The 12,634-nt window shown below is 41.1% G+C and overlaps 1 protein-coding gene and 1 long non-coding RNA gene across 3 annotated transcripts in view; both read right to left on the minus strand.

Moving 5' to 3' along the window:
* far1 (fatty acyl CoA reductase 1) overlaps positions 1–12,634 on the minus strand; it is a 113,980-nt gene that overhangs the window by 25,257 nt on the left and 76,089 nt on the right. For both annotated transcript variants that reach the window (XM_051922777.1, XM_028793910.2), the window contains exons 5-7: positions 12,227–12,404; positions 11,494–11,538; positions 9,005–9,132 (exon numbers count right to left, since the gene is read on the minus strand). In XM_051922777.1, coding sequence (XP_051778737.1) covers positions 9,005–9,132; positions 11,494–11,538; positions 12,227–12,404 — 351 coding nt within the window. The remainder of the gene's footprint in view (positions 1–9,004; positions 9,133–11,493; positions 11,539–12,226; positions 12,405–12,634) is intronic.
* Positions 6,285–6,726, minus strand: LOC127526681 (uncharacterized). Its single transcript, XR_007934113.1, has 2 exons — positions 6,593–6,726; positions 6,285–6,525 (listed from the first exon to the last, which is right to left on the minus strand). It is a non-coding gene; the product is annotated as an uncharacterized LOC127526681 (long non-coding RNA).

Genomic DNA, 12,634 nt, shown 5'->3' on the forward strand with positions numbered 1-12,634 from the left:
GACTGCAATTAAAATAAATCTACACTTAATATGCAGTCATGCACTGACTTACGGCTCCACCTAGGACTGGCCATTTAGCCATATGTTGGTCAGAAAGTATCATTGCAATTGAGGCTCTATGAGTCTGGTGTAGGTCACTGGTAGGTATACTTTAGCTGCTCAAAGAGTACCCCAAAATGTTCTTGGGAGTTTCAGCATTCGCATGCTGGTTTAGAGTAAGGCAATGTTTCTCAACCACTATCATGCCACTGGTGGATCACGAGTTGCCATTACTGGTTTGTGAATGGGTCACACAGGGTCACCTAAGCCAATGTTTCTTAACCACTGGGTCTCAATTTGCTGTTGTTGGTTTGTGTCTGGGTCGCCTAAGTGATCTGCAGCGCTGCAGGGTATGTTTCCCAGTTTCAAAATGAGCTTGATTTTCATATAGAGGGCAGTTTGCAACTAAAACTAAAAAAGTAAAAACTGAGTCATGGGGCCATAAAGGTTGTGATAAACTGGTAAGGTAAAGAGGTACAGGCTGAATGCATTATGAAGGGGATAGGAGAAAACTCTCTGAAGCCTCATCCCCTGGATGATTCAATACCGCCGGAGAGCCAGCGTGGTCAGGCCTGTTGGGGATTGGAACTGGTGTGGTTCTGAGGTATCACCCACTGCACGGTAGCACTCGGGTCCCAATTTGAGGCAACCTATCCGTGTAGGCATGTGGAACATCTTGTCTCTCCGGCATAATGATCATCTCTCTCTGTTGTCGGAGGCACTCCGTAAACTCCGTATTTTAGTGTTTGGTCTGCTCTCGTCTCTCTCATGGCTTTCACACACAGGGAGTAGCTGTTGCTATGGTGGATTGGCTCATTCTGATGGTGTCTAATGTCACTCCTTTCAATGAGCGTATTATGAGACTTAGATTAAGGCACTCTCTGGACATCTTGGCTGTTGTCTCAGTGTATGCCCTAACCACAGTGAGTGAAGTCTCTGTGAGGCCTGAATTTTATTCGCAACTTCAATCAGTGGTTGAAGGGTGCCCACAAGGTGACGCTCCTCTTGTCATGGGGGACTTCAATGCGACCACTGGCACTGACAGGGCTGGCTGTGAAGATTGTGTCGCCCCCCCCATGGATCTGGTGACTGTGATGAAAGTGGCTCCATGTTCCTTGGCTTTGAAAAATGTCAGGGGCTGCGGAGTGCTGGATCCTGGTTCTAGCGCCCTGAGCCGCACCATTGGATTAGGTACTCTAATACTGGTAGTGCGGTGAAGAAGATCGATCACATCCTCATGGGCAGATGCTGGAAGCTGCTACAGAAATGCAGGGTCTACAGAAGTGTCCAGTTTGTGAATTCTGACCACAGACTTGTTGTTGCTACTCTGAAGATACAGCTTAGGTCAAGTAGGCTACCATCTACTAGGGGAATGACGCTGGACCTGGCCACATTCAAGATCAGGCGGTTTCTAATGAGTTTGTACAGAGTCTGTGTGAGGATCTTGCAGACTTAGGCGTAACTGCTGATCCTAATGTGATGTGGGAGATCTTTTGTGACAAGACCCTGAAGGTTGCTGAGGGTTCTGTCTGTTTGCTGGTGTTCCCAGAAGGAGGTATTTCATCTCACAGAGCACCGTGGATATCAATGAGAAGAGTTGCAGCACATGGCTTGATGGCAACTCTGGTCTGTACTGGGAACTACGAAGGATGGCTCCAAGGGCAGATAAGGAGGCATTTGTTGGAGGAATCTGTGAGCAAGTGACATACCACCTATGGTCTAATGACCCATATCCCGCTTACAGAGGAATCAAAGCATTACGCACATCCGAACCTGTTCACTGGAGGGTCTCAGTCAGGGTGGGTGATGGAACGGTCCTCATGGATGATGCTGCAGTTGCGACTGACTGGGCTGGCTACTTTGAGCAGCTGTGTAAAGTTGACCCTCTAGACATCTTTGGGTCTACTGTTCTTGAGGCTGATCCTCCAATTAGCTGTAAACCACATTATCTCACTGAGACTGCACAGGTGGTGAACCAGCTGAGGGTAGGGAAAGCTGCAGAGATCTGTGGTATCCAGGATGAACTTCTCCAGGCTGTCCTCCTGGCATTGTAAGGAATCTTTGCTTCAATTTGGGAGACTGGCATCATTCCAAATGACTGGAAAATGGGACTTATTGTCCCTTTCCGGAAAGGGAAGGGTGATCACCTAGATTGCAGTAACTACAGGGATATTATCACTGATCTCAGTGCCTAGTAGGATCCTTGCTAGAGTCATCGTCAATAGGATCCATGATCAATTGCTCACCTACCAGTGACCGGATCAGTTTGGTTTTACACCTGAGAAGACTACCATCGACTGCATCCTGGCAATGAGGGTTCTCAGTAAGTGAAAACATGAATATTGCCAGAGTTTCTTTGTAGCTTTTGTCGATTTTCATAAAGCATTCAACTCAGTTGATCAAACTGCCCTGTGGGGCTTCCTGAGACTTTGCGGGATTACCCCTGCAGCTGTTGGATATCATGGCCGGCCTGTAAATTGGTACTGTGAGTATTGTGTAGAATGGAGGGAGAACCTCTTTTTTTCCCCAGTTGATTCTGGATTTCACTGGGGTGTGTTCTTGCTCCTAGTGTGTTCAGTGTTTACATGGACTGGATGTTGGGCAGGGTTGTGGGCAATCAGTTGGTGAAGAGAGATTCATTGATATTGACTTTGCTGACAATGCTGTGATCTTCACGGAGTCAATGCAGGCTTTGGTCAGGGCTCTCAACAGACGGAGCAAGGATTCTAAGTGTCTGTGCTTGTGAGTGTCCTGGATAAAAAAAAAAACAAAAAACAAGATCTAGGCCATTTAATGACCTCTTGGGCACAGCCATCAGCAGTGTGTCTGTTTGCGAAGAGAATGTTGACCTCATTGAGAGGTTTACTTAGCTCGGCAGCGACATTTATGTCACTGGTTACTCTTCCTATGAAGTCACTAGGCGAATTGGGAGAACATGGAGGAGTCATGAGGTCACTAGAAAGAGGTGTGTGGCGCTCCCGTTATCTATGTAAAAGGACGAAAGTCCAAGTCTTTAGAGTCCTGGTGCTCACTGTTTTGCTATATGGTTGCGAGACATGGATGCTATCCAGTGACCAGAGATGAAGACTGGACTCCTTCGGTACTGTGTCTCTTCGGAGAATCCTTGGGAACCACTGGTTTGATTTTGTGTTGAACGAGCAGTTGCTCACGGAGTCACACTACCTGCACTGTGAGGGAACACCAGTTACGGCACTACAGCCATGTGGCACAATTCCCTGAGGGTGAACCGGCTCGCAGGATCCTCATTGCGGATGACTGGAGTGGCTGGACCAAGCCAAGGGAATGCCCACAAAACACCTGGCTGCGGCAGATACATGTTCATTTCGGAAGGGTGGGACTGGACGGTGTGTCTGCCTGGGGAGTTGCCAACCAGGATCCCGAGCTGTTTCATTGTGTGGTGATTGCGGCAGCACGCTGTACCAGTACATGCTTCCTGACCTGACCGTTATATAAAGAAGTTCAAAATGAAAATGAGAGAACATGATCTCTAAACCAAAAATCTCCTTGTGAGATAAAATATGCCATTTGTTACAATTCGTCACCTAATGTCTTGCGGACAAACCAAAGTATGAGAGAGTTCAATGCCACCAATTTAATTGCACACTTAAAGGCAAACATGCAAAACTCCTCAGAGCAAAAGAGGAGAATCTTATACCACCATGTACAAAATCAAAAACTGCAGATGTTCCATATGTTGACAATTTTCTTGAAAAATGAAATAAATCTAACAAAGACACAAAAAGAAAATGGTAATTGAGTTTATTAATCTTGATGATAAACCTTTTTCTGTTGTAGGTAATATAGGATTTTGAAGGCTGGTTGAACATCTCGGGCCCTGTTACACAATATACAGTCATTATTTCTCTGAAGTAATCCTTCCAAAGCTACATAAATATGCTGGCAGGTCATGTGCACAAATTCCTTGCTGACAATGTCACAGACATAGGCTTTACCTCTGAAATATGGACATCGGATAAGAGTCTTTTGAGTATGCTTAGTTTAACTGCTCAGTGGATCAACAACAACTTTAAATTACAGAAAGCAACCTTGCACTCCCAAGAATCCTCAGAACCTGGAAAATACTCAGAGTACTACATGAAAATTCTCTAAGACACTGAATGTAACATTGCAAACATTACAGAAGAATAAAGGATCCCAAGCTTGCCAAGTATGGCTCATACATGACAGCTTGCTGTAATGACTGTGTACTATGTAAGCACAGTATCCTAAAAATAATAGCAATCAGCAGAAAGATCATTTCTGGCCATTTTAAACATTCACGATTAACCAACTCTCATCTCAAAACGATATAAAATGAAGCTTGGTATGCAGCCAAAAATGTCAGAACAAGACATTACTACTAGATGGCATACTCTACATGTTGCAAAATTTCCTGGAGTAGAAGAAAGCCCGCAGTGCATATGGTATTACTTTTAAGTTACTTGCAAGTCTAACATCCAATCAGTGGGGTTTAATCAAGAATATATTCACACTCTTCACATCATTTAAACAAGTGACAGAAAAATTTGCCAATCTGAAGCCTTGGATTCTAGTACGATTCCCATTCAATTCAGTAAAACAACTGCTGACTAACAGTGCCCATACTGCTGAGTCAAAACCAGTAAAAGTACTCTCTTGGAGGCTGTGAAGAATTGTTTTAGTGAATTTTAAAAAGAATCCGTGAACTATGTTGCCAGATACAAGGACCATTAATTCAGCGCTGAGGTAGAATAACCAGCACTCTAAATTTTGCAAGGTCTGGTGGAACAAGCATCGAACAGACAGCAAACAAGCAAATCTCAGATTGATTGTTCACACCAGAAAAGGGACAAGATAATTGATGGAGGGATGTGCACTTTCTTTGATACAGTATGTACAATGCACTTCTAGAAGAGAACACTATGACATGTTGGAGGAAAAAAAACAGATGGCAACAAAGGTGAGTAAAAAACAGAGGTAAAAAGCACTAGGGCTACTTTTACAACATTATTGTAAGTAATAACTTCTGAGTCTTTGACAGTAATAACTACTGCTGTTGGATTGCATACAACTATTCTTAATAAAATTTAAATGTGTCAAAAATTCTGCGGTGGGTTGGCACCCTGCCCGGGATTGGTTCCTGCCTTGTGCCCTGTGTTGGCTGGGATTGGCTCCAGCAGACCCCCGTGACCCTGTGTTCGGATTCAGCGGGTTAGAAAATGGATGGATGTGTCAAAAATAATCTTGGAAGGCAATAAACAAAATGACACTTGAATATAAAAGAAGAGTTACTGGTTTTACTTGGCACTAACTTCAACATGTTGTTACTTAAGACATACTATGTATTAACAGTGGGATTTTACAGAACTTTCTTTTAGGATCAGCCAATAATGTATTGCTAAATTGTTAATCTACAGTGCATCCGGAAAGTATTCACAGCGCATCACTTTTTCCACATTTTGTTATGTTACAGCCTTATTCCAAAATGGATTAAATTAATTTTTTCCTCAGAATTCTACACACAACACCCCATAATGACAACGTGAAAAAAAGTTTACTTGAGGTTTTTGCAAATTTATTAAAAATAAAAAAAAAACTGAGAAATCACATGTACATAAGTATTCACAGCCTTTGCTCAATACTTTGTCGATGCACCTTTGGCAGCAATTACAGCCTCAAGTCTTTTTGAATATGATGCCACAAGCTTGGCACACCTATCCTTGGCCAGTTTCACCCATTCCTCTTTGCAGCACCTCTCAAGCTCCATCAGGTTGGATGGGAGGCGTCGGTGCACAGCCATTTTAAGATCTCTCCAGAGATGTTCAATCGGATTCAAGTCTGGGCTCTGGCTGGGCCACTCAAGGACATTCACAGAGTTGTCCTGAAGCCACTCCTTTGATATCTTGGCTGTGTGCTTAGGGTCGTTGTCCTGCTGAAAGATGAACCGTCACCCCAGTCTGAGATCAAGAGCACTCTGGAGCAGGTTTTCATCCAGGATGTCACTGTATATTGGTGCAGTCATCTTTCCCTTTATCCTGACTAGTCTCCCAGCCCCTGCCGTTGAAAAACATCTCCACAGCATGATGCTGCTACCACCATGCTTCACTGTAGGGATGGTATTGGCCTGGTGATGAGCGGTGCCTGGTTTCCTCCAAATGTGACACCTGGTATTCACATCAAAGAGTTCAATCTTTGTCTCATCAGACCAGAGAATTTTGTTTCTCATGGTCTGAGAGTCCTTCAGGTGCCTTTTGGCAAACTCCAGGTGGGCTGCCACGTGCCTTTTACTAAGGAGTGGCTTCCGTCTGGCCATTCTACCATACGGGCCTGATTGGTGGAATGCTGCAGAGATGGTTGTCCTTCTGGAAGGTTCTCCTCTCTCCACAGAGGACCTCTGGAGCTCTGACAGAGTGACCATCGGGTTCTTGGTCACCTCCCTGACTAAGGCCCTTCTCCCCTGATCGCTCAGTTTAGATGGCCAGCCAGCTCTAGGAAGAATCCTGGTGGTTTCGAACTTCTTCCACTTACGGATGATGGAGGTCACTGTGCTCACTGGGACCTTCAAAGCAGCAGAAATTTTTCAGTAACCTTCCCCAGATTTGTGCCTCGAGACAATCCTGTCTTGGAGGTCTACAGACAATTCCTTTGACTTCATGCTTGGTTTGTGCTGACATGAACTGTCAACTGTGGGACCAACTGTGGGAAACAGGATGCACCTGAGCTCAATTTTGAGCTTCATGGCAAAGGCTGTGAATACTTACGTACATGCGATTTCTCCGTTTTTTTTTTTATTTTTAATAAATTTGCAAAAACCTCAAGTAAACTTTTTTCACGTTGTAAATATGGGATGTTGTGTGTAGAATTCTGAGGAAAAAAAAGAATTTAATCCATTCTGGAATAAGGCTGCAACATAACAAATGTGGAAAAAGTGATGCGCTGTGAATACTTTCCGGATGCACTGTATATTATTATTACTCATTGGTAAAACACACTGCATCTCATTTCCTTGCCTAAAAATGTTTGGTGCATGTTAACTTACCTGTTTCATAAAAAACATTTAAACTCATTTCACAGGACTTTTTATAAGTTCCTTGGAATAATCTTGTCTGCTAAATAAATACAGTACTGCTCCCAGAATCTAAACGACCGATAAATCCAACAACTTGGAATCCAAACGAAAAATTTGTGCAAATTTTGCCACGGAAACCGAATGCCCAGCACGTTATGTGTTTGCATGTACGTTTCCCCAGTGCTCGGGCCACCCATATGCTTTGTCGTTCAGTTCGTTGTCGGAAGCTGTACTGAAAGCATCAGAAACTCGGTTACCTGATGTTATCATGGAAGGTGACTCACCTTCCAAGCAATAATCTCTCTCCTCCTCTTCCAGCTTCCACATGTGCCATCATCATTCCTTTTTAAGGTAAATACAAGTTTTTATATTTTTAATTTTATTAATTTATATTTTCATTCAAATATTATTATTTCTTAATATTTTACCTTAAAATCCAGTGTATTTACTGTTAAAATCATTTTGAAAATTCGAGTTTGTGGGACCCAGAAACGGATTAATCCAGTTTCTATTATTTTAAAGGGGAAAAATTGTCTTGGAACTCGAACGATTTGGAACTCGAATAGGGTTCTGGAACAGATGAAGTTCGGATTCCAAGGTATCACTGTAATTGCAATGCACAGATAATACTTGAAGACCATCATAAAGCAATATTTAATACAAAAAGATGCACAAGAACATAAGGTCCTCTTGGCTCTAGGAAAAAGGAAGAATAACTGGGAAAATAATTTGATTAACTGCATTTACCTTGTTCAAGCAACACCGGCCATTTTTTTCTGTTTTCCTTATGAGCATTGTGCTTAGACATGGTTTGGTTTGTTTCCAATGTATCTTTGATTGCATTGCTTTTCCATGAGTGAGTCACTTTCATTAAAGCCACGGTTTTCATTGGAGTCTCTTAAGCAATAATTCACGACTCTAAGCACTTAATGTTTTTACAACAAAAAAGTAAAAATAATAAAATATTTTAATATTTATATACTTAAATATGAATATTCTAATCTTAATTTGACAGCCCTGGCAAAATCCAAAATGTAAGGTCTATATTTTAGATATGATATATAAGCATGTTTAATTATTTGGTAGGTGCAGGGATTTCTGACAAAAGTACAAATACCAAAGAATGAAAACCCAGTGCAGTACTGGAACAACTATAGTCAGTTCCATACAATTCCTAAAGCAGCACACCAGTTCCTGTAAGTCTTGTACAGAAGCATAGACAGTGAAAGATTGTTCAGTGATGCTTCTAAACAAGGTCGGCAAAAAAAGAAACAAATTCCTAAAACAAGGCATAGGAGCTCTTGTTACTTCAGAAAACAACTCCATATTAACCACAGAGAGGTGGTTATTGTGCTACCTCATCTGTTAGCAATTCCAGTGCTTATCTATTTGGCAAATACTGACCACGCGTGCTACTGTGTACAATAGACCTCACTCTCCACACCTAACAGGTATGCCTTTAAAGACCAAGCCCCTCAAAGAGACAAGCCCTATTGTACGAGGTCCTCATTAACAAAAGACTGTGTGGCAATAGCCTAGATTGCTTATAGCATGAGTACAAATAAGAGCAAGTATACAAGTGACTAGTATGATGTCTGTAAATGTAAAAATGTCCAATGCATAGTAGGGCACAGTTATGAAGAAACTGGAAAAATATGGAAAACCTTTGATAACAGTGAAACATAGTGGGCACAGCATGGTGGGAGGGGGGCAAAACGATATGTGAAGATATAATATAAAATTAATTGAACAATTGTACAGATATCCTGCTTCAGTCTGAAAGTAGCCTGGGACTGCATCTCAAGTTCATGGAGGGCAAATACCACAAACAGTTACATTTATTTACAAATGTAAACAGCTTTGTCTAGGACCAAAAAAGTAAAAGCTGTTGGTCACCTTGTGTATCGATGAACTCCTGAATACCAGGCTGCTGCAAGTGTAGTATTAACAACAACATCAACTGGAACCAAGTCGGCCACAGCATTATTGGAAGCTCGCATTGTACGCAGGATTCCTTTTCCAGCCTGCAAACAAAGATATATTAATCTGCTATTTCATTAAACATTTTAAGAAAACAATTGCATAATTAAACAAAATTAAATCAGAACTCTACAGGCGCTTATATTTTTAAATATTTCCCATCATACACTACATAATTTCATGAGAATTTTGCTGTATTGTGCTTACTTAGGGGAAGTATATGATGCCAACGCTGATATTCATACAGTGCATCCAGAAAGTATTCACAGCGCATCACTTTTTCCACCTTTTGTTATGTTACAGCCTTATTCCAAAATGGATTAAATTCATTTTTTTCCTCAGAATTCTGCACACAACACCCCATAATGACAACGTGAAAAAAGTTTACTTGAGGTTTTTGCAAATTTATTAAAAATAAAAAAACTGAGAAATCACATGTACATAAGTATTCACAGCCTTTGCTCAATACTTTGTCGATGCACCTTTGGCAGCAATTACAGCCTCAAGTCTTGTTGAATATGATGCCACAAGCTTGGCACACCTATTCTTGGCCAGTTTCGCCCATTCCTCTTTGCAGCACCTCTCAAGCTCCATCAGGTTGGATGGGAAGCGTCGGTACACAGCCATTTTAAGATCTCTCCAGAGATGTTCAATTGCATTTAAGTCTGGGCTCTGGCTGGGCCACTCAAAGACATTCACAGAGTTGTCCTGAAGCCACTCCTTTGATATCTTGGCTGTGTGCTTAGGGTCGTTGTCCTGCTGAAAAATGAACCGTCGCCCCAGTCTGAGGTCAAGAGCGCTCTGGAGCAGGTTTTCATCCAGGATGTCTCTGTACATTGCTGCAGTCATCTTTCCCTTTATCCTGACTAGTCTCCCAGTTCCTGCCGCTGAAAAACATCCCCACAGCATGATGCTGCCACCACCATGCTTCACTGTAGAGATGGTGCCAGGTTTCCTCCAAACGTGACACCTGGTATTCACATCAAAGAGTTCAATCTTTGTCTCATCAGACCAGAGAATTTTCTTTCTCATGGTCTGAGAGTCCTTCAGGTGCCTTTTGGCAGACTCCAGGCGGGCTGCCATGTGCCTTTTACTAAGGAGTGGCTTCCATCTGGCCACTCTACCATACAGGCCTGATTGGTGGATTGCTGCAGAGATGGTTGTCCTTCTGGAAGGTTCTCTTCTCTCCACAGAGGACCTCTGGAGCTCTGACAGAGTGACCATCGGGTTCTAGGTCACCTCCCTGACTAAGGCCCTTCTCCCCCGATCGCTCAGTTTAGATGGCCGTCCAGCTCTAGGAAGAGCCCTGGTGGTTTCGAACTTCTTCCACTTACGGATGATGGAGGCCATTGGGACCTTCAAAGCAGCAGACATTTTTCTGTAACCTTCCCCAGATATGTGCCTAGAGACAATCCTGTCTCAGAGGTCTACAGACAATTCCTTTGACTTCATGCTTGGTTTGTGCTCTGACATGAACTGTCAACTGTGGGACCTTATATAGACAGGTGTGTGCCTTTCCAAATCATGTCCAATCAACTGAATTTACCACAGGTTGACTCCAATTAAGCTGCAGAAACATCTCAGGGATGATCAGGGGAAACAGGATGCACCTGAGCTCAATTTTGAGCTTCATGGCAAAGGCTGTGAATACTTATGTACATGTGCTTTCTCAATTTTTTTATTTTTAATAAATTTGAAAAAACCTCAAGTAAACTTTTTTCACGTTGTCATTATGGGGTGTTGTGTGTAGAATTCTGAGGAAAAAAATGAATTTAATCAATTTTGGAATAAGGCTGTAACATAACAAAATGTGGAAAAAGTGATGCGCTGTGAATACTTTCTGGATGCACTGTATGTTAAATAGGTATGGCAGAAATTATTTGCTGCATGACTGGAAGGACCTCACTTAATAAATCGTTCTAACATGACAATTTCAGCAAGGGAAGACAACAATATCTCCATGCAATTTGTGCTGGTGACCATTTCTGTACACACTAAAATACTGTGTTAATTTCCACTGTTCACTCAAAACAAAACTAAAATTTTAATAAGACCAAAGCCAAAGTCTACAGTGGGACTGTGGCAAAGTTCTCCATGAAGCTTGAAACAACCGACCTTGTGAGTACCTTCAGAAGCTGCAAGTAAGTGGATCTAAGAGACTTGCAGCTACTTCTAAGGCAAAGGTTGATCACACCAAATATTTATTAAGGTTTTTCTTCTTACTGCATTTTCCATAAAGTTTATTGATTACTAAAAATCAAACTTTTCCACAGTACTGTATTTTTTCAATTTCACATTCTAAATAGTATTTATTGCTTTTTTTATGCTTATGTATTCTTTTGGTTAACCAGTTCATAAATCTTTATCCTGTATTAGAAACTTACAATACATTTAAAAAAACTCACAGCAATGAAGATTCCACTGGGTCCATTAAAATTATCAATCCAGCCCTGCATGTACAAGAATAAAAATAAATGGGAATTAATTTTAAGACTGTTGTTGGCAATGCATAGGGCACAAACAAACATGCATATATTCTAGGACTGCTATTCGATTAAAAAATTGCAATTGCAATAAATTGCATGATTAAAGTTTTCAATCAGAATTAACTACATATCAAGCAATATTTTGTGCATTTCCTTCAAGCATAATAATTTTTCTATAAACAAGAAATAACTCGGTGATTAATTTCTAATACAAAGCAGTTTTAATAATCTCTTATACAAATTAAATTATTCCAGTTTATTGAACAGTTTTGTGCAACAGAAACAACTGAATAAACAGTGAAACACTAATCATTCAACGGCTCAAAGAAAGTTTTTTTATCTTGAGCCACAGAACAATGCAAATTAGTCTAGAACAATAATTCTGTCTTTAAAATTATATGAAGATGAAAAATAAGACATTACTCTCATTACTTAAATAAATTGTGCTTATGCACAATGCAATTATTTGATTAACAACTTCCTTATATTCTTATATTTGACACTTTCCTTTGGTAAACCATCATCTTTCCAGTAATAAGTAGAGGAATAAAAACACCTGTAAACGGCTGAAGAATTCTAGACATTTTAATCTCTTTTATAATGTAAAATACCTGTAAAACTTCCCCTGTCACAATTAAAATATGCAACTCACAGGAAATGGTTCCTTCCAACTTGCCCCAACAATGGAAGGCCTTATAATGGCAACATTTAGGTTTCCACATTCCTGCTGGACAACATGCTCTGCCAAAGCTTTTGTGTATGTATAGGTGTTGGGTCTATCGCCAATGAGCTTTGGTGTAATTTCATTAATTAACTTGTCATCCATCCACCTAGAAAATAAAAACCAGTAGTAGTTAGTTTCTTTTGCTAAAGTTACTAATAGTTCCCTAACATAATAAAAATGGTAATCAATTAATCCAGATCAGTATCTCAAACAGACAGGTAAATTCCAGTAGCACCTTGTCTGCTACACACAGCATGCATCTTCACTCCTCTTCTTCTTTAGGCTGCTCCCATTAGGGGCCGCCACAGTGGATCATCGTCTTCCATATCTTTCTGT

The sequence above is a fragment of the Erpetoichthys calabaricus genome, chromosome 2 (assembly GCF_900747795.2).
Source record: "Erpetoichthys calabaricus chromosome 2, fErpCal1.3, whole genome shotgun sequence".
In the NCBI taxonomy this organism is placed as follows: Eukaryota; Metazoa; Chordata; class Cladistia; order Polypteriformes; family Polypteridae; genus Erpetoichthys; species Erpetoichthys calabaricus.